This window comes from Sminthopsis crassicaudata, chromosome 4, assembly GCF_048593235.1.
Source record: "Sminthopsis crassicaudata isolate SCR6 chromosome 4, ASM4859323v1, whole genome shotgun sequence".
Taxonomy (NCBI): domain Eukaryota; kingdom Metazoa; phylum Chordata; class Mammalia; order Dasyuromorphia; family Dasyuridae; genus Sminthopsis; species Sminthopsis crassicaudata.
In genome coordinates this window covers 25,978,386-25,998,385 of record NC_133620.1, presented here as the reverse complement: position 1 = coordinate 25,998,385, position 20,000 = coordinate 25,978,386, and the positions used below count along the sequence as shown (strand labels likewise).

At 47.8% G+C, this 20,000-nt stretch overlaps 1 protein-coding gene across 1 annotated transcript in view; it reads right to left on the bottom strand.

Annotated features, from left to right (window-relative positions):
- The window catches only part of AGBL4 (AGBL carboxypeptidase 4), a 726,120-nt gene that overhangs the window by 196,419 nt on the left and 509,701 nt on the right, over window positions 1-20,000 (bottom strand). Inside the window, 1 exon segment of the mRNA XM_074264643.1 lies at window positions 6,626-6,645. Coding sequence (XP_074120744.1) covers window positions 6,626-6,645 — 20 coding nt within the window.

Genomic DNA, 20,000 nt, shown 5'->3' with positions numbered 1-20,000 from the left:
GCCTCTTTGCTGTTTCACATCCACAGTATTCATTGCCCCCACACCCTGCCCCCCCCCCCAGCCTGGCCCCCTTCTTCCTTCAAAGTGAAAGTCCCCAAAGAACTGCTTCACCCCAAACCTGCATCTGCTTGGGCCTCATTCCCTATTTATTTCCCTGGCTGCCTCCCGTGGGCCAAAGAACACACCAGCCCTGAGCGTGGCAGCGGGGCTTCTCTTTTCTGACCCCACCCCGGCAAGCATCGTGGACAGAGTGGGCGCCTGGCGCAGCCTGCAGTGGATCCAGATGATCCCAGAGTTAGACCTGGCTCTTTAAGCCATGTGCCTCATTTTGTCATCGGGGAAACTGAGGCCCCGAGAGGAGAAGTGATGGACACCCTCGAGTCAAACAGAATAGATCTCATATCTCTTCCACATGACATCACAGTGTAGACGGGTCTTATTTATTCCTTCAGACCCCCCCGAGTCTTCTCACCTCCAGGCTGAACATGTCCAGCTATTGCAACAATTTCCAAATGCCAAAACCCAGACCTTTCCCCACCTGGCTCCTCTCCTGGGAACTCTACAGGCGGTCTGTGTTCTGCTAAACAAGCAGCGCCTCCAACTCGAGGTGCTCCAGGTGAGCTGTGTCCGGGTGCTGGGGAGCGAGGGGGCCTCCTCAGGGACAGGCTGCATTTGGGGGGCTCTGAGATCTCTTTCTGCTCTCTGATTCCATCACTTGCATGTGTCTAGTGACAAATTAATTGTAAATGATGATGGATGGGATTTCTCTAGAGTTTTGAGGTTCACACAGCACTTTATATGGGAGGTACCATTTGCTCCTCCCAGCAATCTTGTGAGGTAGGTGCTATTTCACCCCCATTTCACAAGGGGAGAAGTTTAGAGTTAACGGCACTTTAAAAACTCTAAAGTGTTTCTTCTTCTCCCCTATCCAGCCCCAGACTGAGGGGAGGGAGGGTAGTTCTAGGGTGCCCCTTACCCACAAAGCCAATGGAGCTGTGACTGGAGCAGCATTTTCCCGTGAGACTGGCAGCTCCTGGGCAGCAGGGGCTGTTTTCCTTTTCTCTCTGTGTTCCTAGCTCTTGATGGAGTTCCTTTCCACATAGTTATCACTTCCTTAAGAAAAGCTTCATTCCTCCACCTTTGCTCTTGCCAAACAACATCCAGGGGCCTGACTCTGCTGCTGGGTCAGACACAGGGTGAAAGCCACCAATGCAATTCCCTCCAAACCCTTGGTAATTTTTAAAAAATAATAACTTTTTTATTTTCAAAACACATGCAAAGACAGTTTTCAACACGCACGCTTGCAAAACCTTGTGTCCAAATTTTTCTCCCTCCCTTTCCCAACCCCCTTCCCTAAACAGCAAGTAACGCAATATATGTTAAACGTGCAATTTTTCTATACATATTTCCACATTTTTCATGCTGCACAAGAAAAATCAGATGAAAGGAAAAAAATTGAGAAAGAAAAAAAACAAGCAAGTAAACAAGAACAAAAAAGGCAAAAAATACTGTTTTGATCCACACTCAGTTACCACAGTCTCTCTCTGGGTGTAGATGGCTCTCTTGATCACAAGATCACTGGAACTGGCCTCAATCATCTCATTGTTGAGAAAAGCCAGGTCCATCAGAATTGATCATTGTATAATCTTGTTACCGTGTACAATGATCTCCTGGTTCTGCTCACCTTGCTCACCATCAGTTCTTGTAAGTCTCTCCAGGCGTCTCTGGAATCCTCCTCCTGGTCATTTCTTACAGAACAATAATATTCCATAACATTCATATCCCCTAACTTATTCAGCCATTCTCCAATTGATGGGCATCCACTCAGTCTCCAGCTCTTTGTCACTACAAAAAGAGCTGCCACAAACATTTCTGCACATAGAGGTCCCTTTCCCTTCTTCAAGAGCTTTTTGGGATAAAGCCCAGTAGAAACACTGCTGGGTCAAAGGGGATGCACAGTTGATAGCCCTTTGGGCATAATTCCAGATTACTCTCCAGAATGGTTGGATCCATTCACAACTCCACCAACAATGTATCAGTGTCCCAGTTTTCCCACATCCCCTCCAACATTTGCCATTATCTTTTCCTGTCATCTTAGCCAATCTGAGAGGTGAGAAGTGGTACCTCAGAGTTGTTTTAATTTGTACTTCTCTGAATAACAGTGATTTAGAACATTTTTAATATGACTAGAAATGGTTATTGGTTATTAAAAATTCCTGGGCCTCTTTTCCTGGAGGATGAACTGTCAGCCTTCTGATGGACTAATAAGCACATTCTATCTTATTTTATATTCCCTCTAGTTACACAGGAAATGAAGGCCATGCCCCTTGGGCATGCTAGAGTGCACCCCAAGGGAAGGAGCCCCTACCCAAGTCTCTGTCACCCTGGAACCTGGCACCATGGAACCAGCAGACTTGGCTTCCTCCCTAGGAAACACTCAATCTGGCCGACAGGACATCTGCATGTGGTCCTCTGCCTCTTCAGGGCCCCACAGCATCTCAAGTCTTGAAATGTCTGCTATCCTTCCTTGGAAAAAACCCTCTTAAAGAACAAGGCATGGGGTTAGTCCCTGGAGACAGAAGAGGAAATACTGATCCTGTCCTCAAGAAGCTTATATTCTCTTAAAGAAAACAACACATCTGATGATGAAGTAGCAGGAAGAACTGCGCCACGTAGACCTAGAAGAGGCACTGGATCAAGAAGAGAAAAAGCTAGCATGTATATAGCATTTGCTAAGCGTCAGGCACTGTGTTTAGTCCTTTATAACAACTATCTCATTGAATCTTCCCAATGACCCTGGGGAGTCAGCACTCTTCTCATTCTCATGTCACAGCCGATGAAACTGAGGCAGTTTTTTGGTGGTGTCAAAAACCTGGAAGCCAAGAGAATGTTCAACACCTGAATGAGTGAATAAGTTTGGCACGTGAAGGTGATGGCGTACCACTGGGCTATAAGAAAGAGGAAATAGATATTTCCCCAAATGTGAAAAGATTCTCCATGAACTGATACAGAATAAAGTGAGCAGAATTGGAAGCCAATTTAGCGTGGACATCAATAGTATGAAAACAAATAGTTTTGAGGACTTCGTAAACTGATGAAGAATTAAACAAGCAGACCAACAAAAACCTTTTATAAAATAGCACCACTGTAGAACAACTTTGAAAGCTCTAAGAGTTATGATCCATATAATACCCATCTATGATTCCAGAGGAACAAGGATGCATCGTGCTATCGATAAGAGAAAGGTGAGAGATTTAGGGGTAGAATGAGACATATAATTTTGTATTTGTGGATTTGTATATGATATATTTTTGTATAGCCATGAAGGGAATTTATTTTGCTTGACTCTTCACATTTGTTTCAAGAAATTTATTTTTCTTTTGTCCTTCAAAGGAATAGAAAGTGGGCAGGAGAGAGATGAAAATACATTTATGTTAATTATTTAAAATAGAGAGGTGAATGGGGGTACAACAATGCAAAATCTTAGGTACACTTTCAGATAACGTTACTATTTGTATTATGATTTTAAAGAAAAGTTCAGATTCGCTCCTATAAGTGACGCTCTCAAGCTCAATTAAAAAATGAAAATAAAAAGTTTTAATCAAACAAGACAAGGTACAGACAATTTAGATTTACACAACAAAACAAATAGAAATAAGAACTATTAACAACCTGACAATTATAGCAGATAGAGGAAGAGAATACATCACCAATTCAAGGGAACTTCAAAAATTCAAATGGCTGGGAGTCCCGTTTCAGCCTCAATCAACTTGAATTGTGTAAAGATTTTTCCGGACGAAGCGTTCTCCCCAGGGATGAGATTCAGTAGGATGTAGGACTTTTAATCTTATATACCCCTCTTAGACAAAGAGGGCTTTCAGCCAAGAAGTCTGGCACGTATACATATGTAAAATACGTGACCATCTGGTGTTTTGACCCATTCCATATTGTTTATACCTTGACGTATTTCCTTACCAATTGTATATGCTCGGGGAGGAAGCCACCCAGCCCTAAGCATAGACATTCCCAGGGATGGCTATTCCTGGTATCTATTGTCAAGGACATATAGAGTTCATGGAATGGTAAAAGTCCCATAATTTAGAAGCTCAGGCCTGTTAGATTTGAGTGAGCTTATAATTCTAATATGAAATTTTAATTTCTTATTCACTGTTCCATTATTTTTACTTAATGAAAAAAAATACACATTAATAACATGATTTCCCCCCCCCCAAACTGTTATGGCGATAGGGATGCTTTAGGGCAAAACCAGAAGATCTACTAACAAATTCCCAAAGGAAATCACAGGATGGACAGAAGTTCAAATAGATTTCCTTGAATAAATGAAACAAGAGTTTTAAGATGTATTTATAAATATAAAAAGAATTTAAAATGTATTTGCAAATTAAATGAGAGTACTAGAAAAAAAATGGAAAAGAAATGGGAGTTGTGGAAGAAAGAACTGGGAAGAGAATCAACAGCTTGCAAAAAGACATATAAACCATTGTCTAAGCAACACACTTTCTGAAAATTAAAATGAATCCAAAAAGAAGCTAATGACTCCATGAGAAGAAATATTAAAACAGAGATAAATGACTAAAAACAGATAAGAAAATATAATTTTCTTTATGTAATGGCAAAAACAACTGACATGGAAATCAGATAAATAATTTAAGAATTATTGGCCTGAAAGACACTGGATTACCTGAAAGCCATAATCAAAAAAAGAGCCTAGAGATCATTTTTCAAGAAATCATAAAAGTAACCAGATTTTTTTAGAACCAGAGGGAAAAGTGAAATATTATAAATGATATTGATGAATTAATTAATCAAGGAGAAGTAGCTTGGAATATATTCCAGAAGGCAAAAGATATAGCCTTCAGCCAAAGAGAAGTTGTCCAGAAAATCTTAGTATAATCCCATAGGGAGAAAAATGGATTTCCAATAAAACAGAGAACTTCCAAGAATTCCTGATGATGATGAAAAAAAAAAGCTACAAATCTCTTTGGAGTGCAACTACAGGAGTTAGAAGAAATATAATAAAAATGAGCCAACACCCCAGGAAATTAAACAAGGATAAATTGTTTACATTTTAATGGGAGAAGAGACACGTATCTCAAAGAACCCTACCATCATCAGTGGTCATGGAGGAATTTCAGTTAGAAAGTGAGTCTGGAAGCAGTTCTGTTACGCTTTGTTGATTTTAAAAGAAGAATGGAAAGGGAAGAAAATATCAAAATAGTGAGCAGACAGGAAAAAGACACAACGGTGGGGAAAAAGGATCTCAAATAACCAGGGTATAAAAGTAAAAGTCCATGCAAGAAAGGAACAAGGGACAGAAGGAGGTGGCGCTTGAATTTTGAATGGGTCAAAGGAGAGAAGGAGAGAAGAATACCCACTCCCAGTTGGGCAGAGAAATGCACTTCAGTCAACAAAGAAATAGGACAGAAAGGGGGAAAGGGAGAGGAAGAAATAAGAGGAGGGTTAACTAAGAGAGGGGCGGGTAAACTCCTTTTTGTGATAGAAAAAAAAAAGGGGGAATGGCTGAACAAGTTACAGTTTAGAAAATATGGTGGGCTATAAAAAAGAGATGAGGAAGGGGCCGGATGGCTTCATAAAAACTGAGAAGACTTTTGGGCAGTGAAGTGATTGGTTAGTTTGGTCCCGTCCAGCTCTTTGTGAAAGTTGTTTCATAGAAAAGACACTGGGCTGGTGGGCCATTTTCTTCTCCAGCTGGTTCTTACCCATGGGGAACTGAGGCAAACTGGGTTACGTGACTTGCCCAGGGTCACGCAGCGTCTGAAATAAGCCTGAGCTCAGAGAGAAGTCTCCTCGCCTCCAGGCCGAGCGCTCTGGGCACTCTGCCACCCCCTGCCTCAGTTTACCCAACAACAACTTGTAAAGATCCACAGCTCTGAGAGACGGGCTGCGCTCAGGACGAGGTCCGCCGGCGAATCCCCGAGCTCTTGTGTCGAGGGGCTGCCGGCGTCCCCGGACTCAGAGGGCAGAGAGCGAGCGGGTCTCGGACATGGCCCGTGCGGGGACTGTTTTGCTTCACTCTACATGTGGATGACAAGGGCTTTTTCTTGTTTTCTCAGTGGAAAGAAGAGTTTGCCCGGGAGACAGAGGGAGAAAAAGTTTTCATTAATTGAATCTTTCTTCAATCTGAATAAAATAAATGGCAAGTCAACATGTCGCATGTCAACAAGGTAAGTAAATAGGAGCCGACTGCGGGAGGCAGAGCGGCTAACGGCCGTGGGCATCAGGGAGAGGGACCCTAGGAAGAAGCCTGGGCTAGAGGCCTGGGTGCGAGGGTAACGGCCGGGGGTCTCTGCTGGGGGCAGGGCCTGCATCTCTCTCTTGCCAGACCCTTATCAGACGGGGGCCTTCCGGAGCTCCCCTCCCTCCCTAGCACTCCAGGGCTCACAGAGCACACATGATCTGGCTGAGTCGGGTCCTGAAGAGCAAGGGCTCCTTTTGTCCCCATTTTAGAGAGGCCGGACAATCCCGACTCAAAGTTCGGGCCAGGATGAGTTGGTGGGAGTTGGGCCTCCCGCCTCCTGCCAGGGCAGCAGCCCCTCAGACCGTTCTGTTTTGCTCTCAGGCTGACGTGCAGAGCGGTCCGGACCACGAGTTTCCCCAAATCTCCTCAGAACCGCTCCGGTTCCTCTGTAGTTTTTCTCAGGGCAGTCCCGGGATCATCCGGGGCCCAAGCCGGCCGGGGTCAGGATGGAAATTAAAAGTCCTTTTGGATTCTGGCTCAGAGAAGTGAGGGATGGTGTGAGGGAGAGGAGGAGGGGGCGTTCTCCAGCCGCTGGCTCGGGGGATGACTGGGGGCTGCTACACAAAAAAGCCAAACGGCCTCCAGGGATGAAAGATCCAGAGAACCGGGTCTGAAGAGCCGCCCCACAAAGCTGGGGGGCCTGGAGGCTGCACCTCGGCCGAACACCAGCAGATGGCAGTGCAGAGGAGCAGCAGCTCCGCCTTCTGCAGCGGAGAGGGAAGAGTCCCCCAAGGTCCCTGGGCTGGCAGCCTGGGTGTGGAGAAGGGGGGTGCTGGGAGGGGGCTGGGGCTCGGGGAAAGCACCTGGGCTGTGCTGAGCTGGGGGCATCCCCACGGGCCCCCAGGCTTCAGGACTGGGCTCAGGAAAGATGGGTCTGATTGGTCAGAAGGGGTCTTGGAAGAGGGCCAGGCGTTAGGTGCGAATCCTGCCCATGCAGGAGACCTCCTCGCCCAGCCTTGTCCCCGAGGGCAGCAGCGAGGGAGCTCTGCCCAAGGCAGGAAAGGACATCAGGCGGCGTGGGGGGCCAGGGCACTTCTGCGCATGGGAGGAGGGTCACGGTCCTGGTGCAGCCTGGGAATGGGGCCAGGTGACGGCCCACGTGGAGCTCAAGCACGCGGCACTAAGGAACCGTCTGTAGGCGCTGGGGTCTTGGGGGGCTCTGGCCCACTCTGGTCCTCGAGCCCCTCCGTCCTTGCACCGTGAGCAGCCACTTCCGGCTTGAAGGCCCCCGGTCTAGCTCGCTGCTCTCCGTTCCAGGAGACCCCAGCTCCGCCCCAATCAGCGGTCAGTCCCCTGGGACACCAATCCTCCCGGGACAGACAGGTTCGTGGAAAGGGCCTCGGACTGCAGGTGAGTCACCATCTGTTCACCAAGCTCACGCGTGATCACCAGAGTGCTGACAAACGGATCTCCGTCCTGTGGCCAAGCCCCGCACGGGGGTCCCTTAATTCTCTGGAAAGCCCCCCAACTTATTTGCCTGCCCCTCTCTCATCCAGTGGGGACACCCCCTGCTTCACCCAGCCTGAGACGTCCCCCACCCACCCCCACCCAACACTGAGGCCACTCGTGGCCCTCACCATGAGACTGCGTATCTGCCCTCACTTCTGAGTACTGGGGCCTCGGGCCCTCTAAATAACCAGGTCCCAGAAGGGGATCCCAGATGGGGAGGGGTCCTGAGGTCACTGCATTAGAGGAGACAAAGTGCCATTGCCTCAGAGTTCTGCTTCTGTCTCTTTTACGGTAGTCTGGACCCTTCTCATCCCCACGGGCTCTCCCAGGTGCCCCCAGCATACCCCATACAAGCCAGCACCCAGAGGGACAGAGAGTTGCCGGCTTCCCCATGTCTCCCTCTTTCCTCACTCAGCTCTTTATGGTGAGAATGCCCTCCTCCCCTTTCTAAAACCAACCACAAATCTGCGTTGGGCCTCGGAAGCACTCCACAATCGGGCTTCAGCCGCCCCCCCCCCCCCAAGGCCCCGGGCCTGCCGGCGCTCCGGCCGGGGCTGAGGGTCTCCTCCCGCAGTCCGTAAGGTTCAGGCACCAACCGGCGAGCCCTCCCAGCCCACTCAGACTTCACGGGCCACAGTTTCCTCATCTGTAAAGTGTGACTTGGAAGAAACCCAGGCAAAGGGAAACAAAATTATCACTTTCTGCAGCCGATGATCCCTTGTTCGGAAAACTCTAAAGAGTCCCCGAAATTAATGGAAACAAGGAAGCCAAGCAAGTTGAAAAATATCATCTAAGTCCACGGAAATCAAAAGCATTCCTGAGAGTTATCTACAAAAGCCAGCAGGAAGAGGCAGAAAGGGACTTTCTATTCACAACGACGACCGAAGCGACGAGAGATTGGGAGTGTGTCCGCTGGGATGTACACAGGAACTTTCCAAATCTAATTCTAAAACAGTCCTTGTAGGGAAAAAACAGACCCAACTAACGGGAGGAATATTAATGGCCCATGAGAATATCAAGTCAACATAATAAAAATCTCTCAGAGTTAAATGAGGTTACTTAGTTAGTGCTACGCCAATCAAACTATCAAATATTTTACAGTTAAAAACAACAAGGTTCATATAAATAAAAGGCCAAAGGAATAATGGACACGGAAAAATGATCATGGATAATGGAAAAAACTGAGGGTGGGGAGGGGTCTATCAGTATCAGATCTCCATAGCAATAAGCATTCAAATGATGGGTAAGAGCTAAAAAAAAATAGACAGGTGGATCCGTTGAAGAGATTAGGTGCCCAACAACAAATAACAGTGTTTGAGAACCCAAAGACCTAGTCACTGAGCACAACGACTCACGATTTGACACGCACACTGGGCCGGCTGGACAAGAAACGAGATCTATACCCACATCTCGCATCATATCCCCAGACAAGCTCCGAAGGGATTCATAATAACTCGGACATCATGGATGATATAAACAAGGCCATTTGAGTCTACGGAGAGGAAAAGGATGTATAATCAGACAATGAAAAGAATAAGAGAAAAAATGGACAAATTTAATTATATGAATTAAAAGGCTTCTGTATAAGTAAAAGAGTTAAAATTGGAAAGCCCACGAGGGGAAAGTCTTTGTGGCAAGTTTCTCTGTTTAAATTTCAGGCACAAGATATGTAAGAGCTAATACAAATTTATAAGAGCCATCCCCACTAAATAGCTGTTTAAAGGCTATGAAGAAGCCGTTTTCAAAGTAGGAATACAAGTTGTCAAAAACATATTAAAGTAATGTCTGGCTAAGATGGCAGGAAAAGATAACGACCAGTGTTGGAGGGGCTGTGGGAAAGCTGGGCCACTGATGCATGGTTGGAGGAGTTGTGAATGGATCCAGCCATTCTGGAGAGCAATCTGGAACTATGCCCAAAAGGGCACCCTCTTGGATCCAGCAGTATTTCTACTGGGCTTATATCCCAAAGAGGTCATAAAGGAGGAGAGGGACCCACAAGCGCAAAAATGTTTGTAGCGGCTCTTTTTGTAATGGCCAGGAATTAGAAACCAACTGGATACACATCAGTCAAGGAATGGCTGAATAAATTATGGCCTATGAGTGTGATGGAATATTATGTTCTATAAGAAATGATGAGCAGGCTGACTCTGGAAAAGCCTGGAAAGACCCCCTGAACAGATGCTGAGGGAAGTGAGCAGAAACAGGAGATCGTTGTACACGGAAAGAGCGAGACTGAACTCATGGCAATAAATGATCCAAGACAATTCCAAAAGACTTGCGATGGAAAATGCGTCTGCATTCAGAGAGAGCACGCTGGAGAGGAACGACAAGTCAAAGCACACTCTTTGTACTTTTATTGTTTGCTTCTTCTTTCTCATGTTTTTCCCCTTTTGTTCCAGTTTTTATTGCATAACATGGAAAATAAGGAAATATGTCTAAGATGATTGTACATGTATAACCTATATCAGATTGTTGTCTTGAGAAGGGGGATAAAACATTTGGAACCCAAAGTCTTAAACATGAATGCTGAAAACTATCTTTACATTATTTGAAAAAATAAAATTTTACTGAGCAAAAATAGCTAAAATGCTATTGAGGAAAACATTAGGTATCAGAGAATGCAAACGAAGGTCCCCGTGCAACAAGCACGGCGCTAAGTCCTGGGAATGCAGGTGTAAGCCGAGAGAGCGCGTTCCTGACCTTGGGGAACTTACGTTCTAAGAGTGGGGAACAACCGGAGGAGGAAGACGGACTCAGAAGCCGAGCTTAATAAAGTGTGGCTGTGGCGGCCCGGGCACTTCTTCAAAATGGAGGAATTCACCCACAGAAAGAGCACTGAGGAATCTTCCACCGAGCAAAAAGGGAGGGAGCTACTAAGTGCCAGGGCCTGGGCTGAGCCTGCTGACAGATATTCTGTTTTTTGATCCCAACAAGCACTGGGTGAGGCAGACGAGGTCATATGTGTCTGAGGCTGGATTTGAACTCGGCTCTTCCTGACTTGGATGCCCTGTCTGCTGCAGGCTCCAGCTGCCTCTCGTTGAGAAGGCTGCAGGGCATGGGGGTGAGGCCCTGGAAGTGAGAAACAATTGGAGGCTTCACCCTGGGATGAAGATGACAAAGATGGCAGAAGATAACCCACGTTGGAGGGGCTGCCCCGCTGCTGACCTCCCAGGCGGGGTCGGGGACTGGCCCAGGGGGGAAGAAGCAGAATTTGGCTCCGCCCCCCCAGTTACTGACCCTCCCCTGCCTCCGGCCCAGCCCTGCTCCCCCTGGGCCTGTTGGACAGGAGGTCTTTCGCTGGTAAATGAGTAAGGGGCAAGGGCCCAACAAACTGCCCCATGGGAATGGGATGGAAAATCACCATCGTAAGAAATGGTGACGCGGACCAGAACCGAAGCAGAGCAAAGGGAGCAGAGCGAGACCCGCCTATCCAACAGCAGCAAATCTGGGGAGAGAAGCCACCTCGAAGGCCCTTGGAGGTCTGGCCGTGAGATGATGAACCAAGTGGTGAAGACTGGTCCCCACCTCCCACGGGAAGTGACAGGCTGGAACTGCAGGACACACAGCTCTGGCCAGTGGGGGTGCTTTGTTGTGATGCGGGTTCATATTTTGTCTTTTTGTTGTTGCCGCCCTCTCAGGGTGAGGGGGCGCTGAGAGCCATGGGGTATAAGTGCATAATAAAGTAAAGAAAAAGAAAGGAAAATAAAACTAAGGTTTATGACCTCTAAGGTCTCGGAAAGGTCAAAGTCTAAGACACTAACATCTCCCTTTGTTGGGCCGGGAACACACCCCTTCATTTGGCTTGGAATCCCTCCCCAGCTTCCGTCGAAGTTCATCTCCAGCTCCCCATCTTTCAGGGGGCCTTCCCCTCAATTCCTAGTGCTCCCCCTCCTCAAGGCACCGGGGACTTGCTCTCTACATCTTGTGACTTCATGTATGGGTGTGGGTTGTTTCCCGAAATAAAATATCGGCCTCTTGAAGGCAGAATCAGTTTTGTTTTTTCTTTGAATATCCTCTAGTTCTCACTGACTCCGACGTTCCATATTCTAGGAACTTTCTGTTCTAGTGGCCCCGAGAACCCTAAGTCTCAGTTCTAGGTCTTCATCTCTAAGGGTTCCCTGGAAAATGCAGTCCCGTTCTGGACTCTCCGTTCTCATTTCCAGCCAACCTCCCTTTTCCCAAGAGCGTGGCGACTGGGGTGCGGCACTGCAAGCCGACCTAGTTAGACAAAGTTCCGAAACTTTTAAATATGCATGAATGTTATTGAATGGAATAAAGAGGCTGAAATAAAATGGTGGCAGTGAATATTAATATCTTATAATCCAATTTAATGCTGAAAATACGACTGCAACAGAATTTTCTACAACATAAAATCTGGAGAAGCAAATGTCTCCATTCTTTTTTCAGGAAATAATCACCCTTTTCAACCCAAGCTGCAGTAAATAAGCTGCAAAGCCCAGCTGAAGGAAGGCGCCCAAGATAAAGGATCCGGAAAACAATGGCAGCCGCTGCCCTCCGAGAGAGGCTTTGAGCTCGGGGCCCAGAGGGAGCCTCAGCCCGGGATCTGGGCAGGGCCTGCTTATCTCCGAGGAAGGCAGGTCTCTGGGGGATCCTGACACAGGGAGGAAGACGGCCAAGCTTGAGTGGGAAGCCGCCTCCTTTGGGAGAAGGAGCCATCCTGGGCCCTGACTTTCCCAGCCAAGGGCAGAGAGACAGCCTGGTGTGGGGGAAAGCCTGGCTTCGGAGTTAGAGGGCCAGGCTCAGACGCGGCCTTGATCACTCACAGCCTGCCGGAGCCTGGGCAAGCTCTAGGCTGTGGCGGCCTGGAGAGTGGGCTGGGGGGCCGAGGAAGAGGAAGGGAGATCCAGGCTTGCGGCCTCGGTGCCCGGGCTCAGCAGCATCTCCTCCGGCCAGCCTGAGGCTCTGAGGCTGCAGCTCCGACTCTCCCTCCCCCACCCCAGTTCAATTAACTGCTCCATCCTATCAGTTCTGCTGCTGAACGGACCCTCCCCCTTGTCTCTACTCTAGAACCCCCCATCGGCCTCAGGCACTTCCCTCCCTGCTCTTTGGCCAGCCCAAGCCCAGCTCTCCTGCCCCGAGACTCAGGGAAGGACACAAACTTCTCATCCCACCATAAGTCCTTCCACTGTCGGGCTCCCAGCCGGGCCTGAGGAGAAGGCTCTGGGCTCCCACCCCTTCTAGGACGCAGGTTTGTTGGGGGTTGAACCATACCCCAACAGCAGAGAACAACTCCAAAAATGCCCTTTCATGACTAACGTGTTCTATGTTCTAAGGTCCTTCCCAGCTTTAACACTCCATGTTCTATGTTCTAAACCAGCGGTCCTCAAACTTTTTAAATGGGGGCCAGTTCCCTGTCCCTCAGACTGCTGGAAGGCAGGACTATGGTAAAAACAAAAGCTCACACTCTGTCTCCGCCCCTCAGCCCATTTGTCATAACCCCGCAGAGCCACTTAAACGTCCTCAGCAGGCTCATCTGGCCCTCAGGCCGTAGTTTGAGAACCCCTGTTCTAAGGGCTCTTCCATGGCTGTGGGCTCATATCCTAAGGTCCCTTTCATCTCTGACACTCCATGTTCTAGGTTCTGAGGGCTCTTTCATAGCGGACATCCCATGTTCCATGTTCTAAGCTTTAAAACTCCATGTTCTAAGTTCTAAGGTCCCTTTCATATCTGTATTGACATCCCACGTTCTATGTTCTAAGGGCTCTTTCATAGCTGACATCCCATGTTCCATGTTCTAAGCTTTAAAACTCCATGTTCTAAGTTCTAAGGTCCCTTTCATCTCTGACACTCCATGTTCTAGGTTCTGAGGGCTCTTTCATAGCGGACATCCCATGTTCCATGTTCTAAGCTTTAAAACTCCATGTTCTAAGTTCTAAGGTCCCTTTCATATCTGTATTGACATCCCACGTTCTATGTTCTAAGGGCTCTTTCATAGCTGACATCCCATGTTCCATGTTCTAAGCTTTAAAACTCCATGTTCTAAGTTCTAAGGTCCCTTTCATGTCTGACATTCTGTGTTGACATCCCACGTTCTATGTTCTAAGGGCTCTTTCATAGCTGACATCCCATGTTCCACGTTCTAAGTTTTAACACTCCATGTTCTAAGTTCTAAGGTCCCTTTCATGTCTGCCATTCTATGTTGACATCCCACGTTCTATGTTCTAAGGGCTCTTCCATGGCTGACATCCCATGTTCCAAGGTCCCTTCCAGCTCTGACATTTCACGCCCTCTAGTCCCACTCAATTCTGATATCCCCCTTCTCTAAGACTTCTAATTTGGGACGTTCTGTGTTCTAATGCTCTTTCTTCCAGGAGCTCATCTACTTCTGACATCTGACTCCATGATTCCAGGCCCGGATGCAGCGTTCGGATGCTGGGTGAACCGTGAAACAACATCACAGAGCCCGGCAAATCGGGGCAGCCAAGAGCTTTTGGTCCGGGCCACAAGGGACCTGCTCCTTCACAGCCCCTCGCTTCTGGTCCAGAAGAGGCCCAGGGTGCAGTCGCCCGTCCCGGCTCTGGCGCTGAGGCTGTTCCAGCAAGGCCCGGGGCCTGGCCAGGCCTTCTGCGAGCTGCGGCCGCCTGGGATCTGTCCATCTCCAGTTAATCCCGCTCTCTTCAGGGAGAAGGCGAAGGCTTCGGTGAGCTCCGCAGCTCCTGAAGTGGCCCATGGGAGCCAAGCCCAAGGCGAGTGCCCGGAGGCAGAGGGGCTGAGCCGCCCAATGCTCGGGGCAGATAGCGCTCGCCAGCACTCCCGGGGCTCGGCTCACAGACAGAACCACCGATTAGCGCCTTCCAACAATTACCCAATTTAAAACTCAGCCAAAAGGGGGTATTAGCATTATTCCTTGTAATCATGCTGTGGTCCCCGGATCAGTGGAGATGCTCTGGGCTTGCAGTGGAGGGTGACAGATGGGCTGTTAGCAGAGGACGGAGCCATGTCTTCCCCCTCTGCTTCTCTTGCCCGTCTCCCCCTCAGCCCTTCAGTCTGTCTGGAGCTCAGGCTTCCCTCGGAAAGCCCAGTATCGGGTCCCCTTCTCCTTGGGGGGGGCAGCCCTGATTACCCAGAAGAGCAGCTCCTGGAATCCTTTGGCCCTCCAGCCCTTGGCCTGTGTTTCTGACCACACTCCCACGACTGACTCAGCCCAGACTCCTTTATTCGGTAGCTCACTCTGCTAAAGGTGGGCCCAGGAGGTGACCCCAGGAGGAGGTGACCCCGGGCTCTCAGTCCCACTAGTCAGGGAGAGTTTGGGTGGGACGTATGGCAGACTAGGAGGTCTAAGCATCACATCACAGGGCCTGGGTCTGTTAACCCACTGTGCGACTCTGAACAAGTTACTCCTCTCAGAGACTCAGTTTCTCCATCTGTAGAATGGGTGTGATGGCCTTTGTACTTGTCCTCCGTAGGCCCTCAAGCACAGGGAGGAAGAAGAGCTGCAAGCTATTTGGGTCTGCCCTGGAACCCCATCAGTGGATGGAGGGAGAGTTCAGGGGCTGGAGTACTGTGGCCAGTGGGGGGGCAGCCTCCTCCTCGGCCTTTCAGTGGACACCTCCATCTGCCATCAAGGCAGGCGTACGAGGCCTTCACAAGAACATCATGTGTTCCACTTGATCCTCAAACCCATCCTGGGTCGTCTGAGAAAAGATCTCTTTCCCCATTTGGAGATGATGAGAGCAAGGTCGGAGAAGTGCTCTGCCCCAGCTAAGTAGGTCAAAGAGCGAGGATTCGCACCGAGATCCTGTGATTCCAAACTCAGTACTCTTCAGGAGAAGCTGGACTTGACAGCTCTTAGGGGCCTGAATGCAGTGGCGAGGAGCCGGCCTGGGCGTGGGTGCTTGGGGGAGCGGGGAGACGGAGCCAGCCTCTCTGCCCTTTCCTGTGGTAATCAAGACTCTTGGAGTCTCTCTCTGGCGTGGGCAGGGGAGAGGGCGGGTTCCTTCCCTGCCACCTCCTGCCCCATCCTGCAGAACAGGACCTGCTCCCAAATGGCGACTAGCCTAGGAAGAAGGAAGCACGAACCTACCCTATGGCCGGCACTGGACTCTGCACTGTACACCTGCTACCTCCTCTGATCTCAACCAGCCTGGGAATTAGGGGCTATTATTATCCTCATTCTACAAAAAAAGGAAATGCTTGACGTTGGAGGGGCTGTAGGACAACGTGCACATCTATGCATTGTTGGCGGACCTGTCAATGGTTATAACAGCTCTGGAAGGAAATGTGGAATTACAAAAAAAAGTCTCTAAACAGTGTGTGTCCTTTGAGCCGGCTACATCACAGCTAGGTCTATACCTAAAAGAGATCAATGAAAGAATAAAAAATATTTTATATACAAAAAAATCATAGCAGCTATTTTGTGATGATAAAAAACCCCCTAGAAACTAAGAGGATATCCAACAATTGAGAAATGGCTTAATGAGTTCTGATGTATAAATGTCATGATATGCTAGTTTGCTAGAAAAAAAGTAGAAAATAAGCAATTCAAAGAGACATGAAAAGACTCACAGAAAAAGGTAAAAGAGTGAAGTGAGCTGAACCCGAGAACCAATTTATACTCTAAACATCAATATTATAAAAATGAATACATTTTAGAACTTTTATAAACTGATAAAAATGAAATAACCAGAATTAGGAGAACAATTTATACCATAACTTCAATATTATAACAAGAAACAATTTGGAAAGCTTTAAGAATTATGATCCATACAATGACCATTCATGATTCCAGAGGACTGGATGAAACATGACTGGGAAATGATAGATTTAGGAACAGAATGAGACGTGTGTGTATTTAAATGCAATCATTAAGGGAACTTGTTTTGCTTGATGATGCATATTTCAAGAAATTTGTTTTTCTTTTTTTCCCTAAATGGGAGAGGGGGACAGAAAGTGGATTTCAGTTAATTTTTTTAAAAAAGAGATGGAGAGGAGACGCTTCAAGTGTGAATGAAATGTTATATGAACTTTCAGATGAGGTCATGGCATAATAAGTTTTATGTGTTTCACTTTGTATAAATGTTTATAATGTAAAAACAAAACACTTCAGTAAAACTTTTAGCAGAAAAGAAATAAATAGCAGCCCCCTATCTGATTCCTACTGAACAGTGAGTACAGGAATACCTTTCCATTCCCTGCTTTGGGAAGAACCAAGAAATGAGCGAAACTTAAGATATGAATAAGAGCAGACATTTATAATATAAAAACAAAACACGTCAGTAAAAATTTTAACAAAAAAGAAATAGTTGTCCCATATCTGATTTCTACTGTACAGTAAGTACAGGAATATCTTTCTGTTCCCTGCTTTGGGGAGAACCAAAAAATGAGCAAAACTTAGGGTACAAATAAGAGTTAATGTTTATAATGTTAAAAACAAAACACATCAGTTAAACTTTTAGCAAAAAAGAAATAAATAGCAGCCCCCTATCTGATTCCTACTGAACAGTGAGTAGAGGAACACCTTTCCATTCCCTGCTTGGGGAAGAATCAAGAAATGAGCGTAACTTAGAGTACAAGTAAGAGAAAATGATTATAATGTAAAACCAAAACATTTCAGTAAAACTTTTAACGAAAAAGAAATAAATAGCTGTCCCATACCTGATTTTTACTGCATAGTAAATACAGGAAAACCTTTCTGTCCCCTGCTTTGGGAATGAGCTGAACATAAAGTCTTCCTTGTGAGGTTGGAGTGGGGGAACCCAGAGTATAAGAAAAAGACCCTGCCCTTTCCCCGAGATTGTCAGGCTCTCCCAGGACTGATCCGGGGTACCCTGCTTGTTGATCTAAAGAAGAAGACCCTTTATTAGAGAGAAAGCGAGAGAGCAAGCAAGAGCGAGGGAGCAGGGCACTTCAGCCCCTGGACCAAACAGGTTTAATTGTTAGATAATTATAAGGCAGTTAACATGCCAGAATGTGTTTTGTCCTTAGCAAAAGGTGTCGGGGATTCCAAGCAGCAAGAATCACTTCTAAGTGAGGGAGAGAAGAAGGAATCAGGGACAGAGAGCGAGGATTAGCGAAGGCTCTGCAAGGAAGGACTTTAAGAGAGCTGAGAGGTGCAGTTGAAGGGAGGCCGGCACAAGCGTAGGCCAGGCAGAAATGCCCGGACGGAAAGCGGGCGCAGCTCAGGCCCAGTCTGGCTGGACTCTGAAGGCGAGCAAAGGAGAAATGAAAGCAAGGCTGCAAAGGAAGGCTGTGGCCAGACTGTCCCGAGCCCAGCGTGCCAGGGGAAGCAATGGACCCGAAGGGCCTGCGGGCGCCGTTCCTGGCTGCGCCACGGATGAGCACATTTCTTCATTTCCACAGCTGGCAACGAGGAACCGCCTGGTTCCAGCCCCTGTGTATCCGCCTCCTTCTCACCCTACCCCAAGCTGGCTGTTTGCTTGTTTACTTTCTCATCTGTAATTATTGTGCCTCCAAATTAGAAGGGGGATTAACTAATTACAGCCTTGTCAGGCTCCTTTGGAAGTAAGAACTGTTCAGCCCTCAAAAGGGTGCGTCGCAGGATTACGGAGCGGGAGGCCGAGCCCCGGCCCCACCGGCTCTGGGCCCCCCCACTAGCCACGGGGACTGGATCCCCACCCCCATGATCCCTCTTTCACAACGTGTGGGGAGAACTGTCCTCATGCAAAATCAGAAGCGCAGGGTTGGAAGGGACCTCCGGGAAGGATTCCCACGGGACTCTTGTGGGAAGCCAGAGCTGGAAAATGGAAGCTGTTGGAAGGGAGCACCCACACAAGGCTTGGAGAGAGGAAGAAAAGATGCTCGGAGACAAAAGAGGGGTGACTGAGCCCAGGGATGGGATGACCACGAGGGTACCATGAAACCAGACTGGAAACGTGGGTGGGAACCAAACTCTTAGAGCTTCATTGCCAGGCTGAGGTATCTGAATTCAACCTCCAGAAACTGGAGAACCCGTGAGAAGTCATGATCGGCTTTAGAAGAAAGGTAACTTTGATATTTTCTAATGGGTGCGCTGGGAAATACAGGGAAGGAACACTGAGCTCTGCTACGCAGAGTAGCAGGTTTCAGGAAACTGCAGTGAGTTTGCCAAGTAGAGGCTACTGGTCCTTTGTGGAGTCGAAAGTGTTTCGGGGACCTCTGTGTGTATGTGGGCAGCGCCTTTGTTAGGAGCACAAGTCCTCTGCAGCTAGGCAGTGGTCTTCGAGAACTTCTGCGATTCCTTTTTTAAAATCCAGTAAAAGAACCTTCAAGAACCCAGAGTGACCCCCAAGCTACAATGAGGGGCCTTCGTGCAAGTAAAAACAGAAATACTGTCACGGTTACATGTCATTTAGAGTGAAGAATTCAATAAACTCGGCTCATTAATATGGGAACTATGACGTGTAGGTCAAAGAACTGAAGTTTCAAAGACATTCGAAATAACTAGGAAATGACCGTGTGTTTGAATCGGGAGAAGCAAATATGGTGATACATGTAAAGTGGTTCACAAACCTTGAAGCATAATATAAAAATCAGTAGGTTTATTACAGTTGTAATTTAAGCAATAAATGATCTAATTTCTCTTATTAAAGAATTGTGATCAGGGGGATGACATGGGAAGGGGATTCATGACAGAATAAAGAGATGTTAGGGGCTCAGAGGCCTCAGGCAGAACGGGGGCGGGCGAGAGGGGGACCTTTGGGGGCCCGTGGGAGCCAAGGTTGTGGATCAGCCTCCCTGGAAGCAGCAAGAGGAGTCTCATATAACCCAGCAACACCCACAGCTCCCTGCTTGGGATTCTGCTCATTCCCAGCTGTGCAGAGGAATTATTTATCCCAGGAAGTATCCCCGGGTGTGTAGGGCGGGGGACCGTACCAATACATTCGGGGACTCTGTCCCTGTGTGCGCTCTCACTGAGGCTACCTCTGTCTTCTGGTCTGTGTCTCTTTATCTGTGTCTCTGTCTCTCTCTGTCTCTGTCTCTCTGTCTCTGTCTCTCTCTGTCTCTCTCTCTGTCTCTCTGTCTCTCTCTCTCTGTCTCTCTCTGTCTCTCTCTCTGTCTCTCTGTCTCTGTCTCTGTCTCTGTCTCTCTCTCTGTCTCTCTCTCTTTCTCTCTCTCTGTCTCTCTCTTTCTGTCTCTCTGTCTCTTTCTGTCTCTGTCTCTCTGTCTCCCTTTCTTTTTCTTTCTGTCTCTCTGTCTCTCTGTCTCTCTCTCTCTCTCTCTGTCTCTCTCTCTCTCTCTGTCAGTCTCTGTCTCTCTCTCTCTGTCTCTCTCTCTCTCTCTGTCTCTCTCTCTGTCTCTCTCTTCTCTCTCT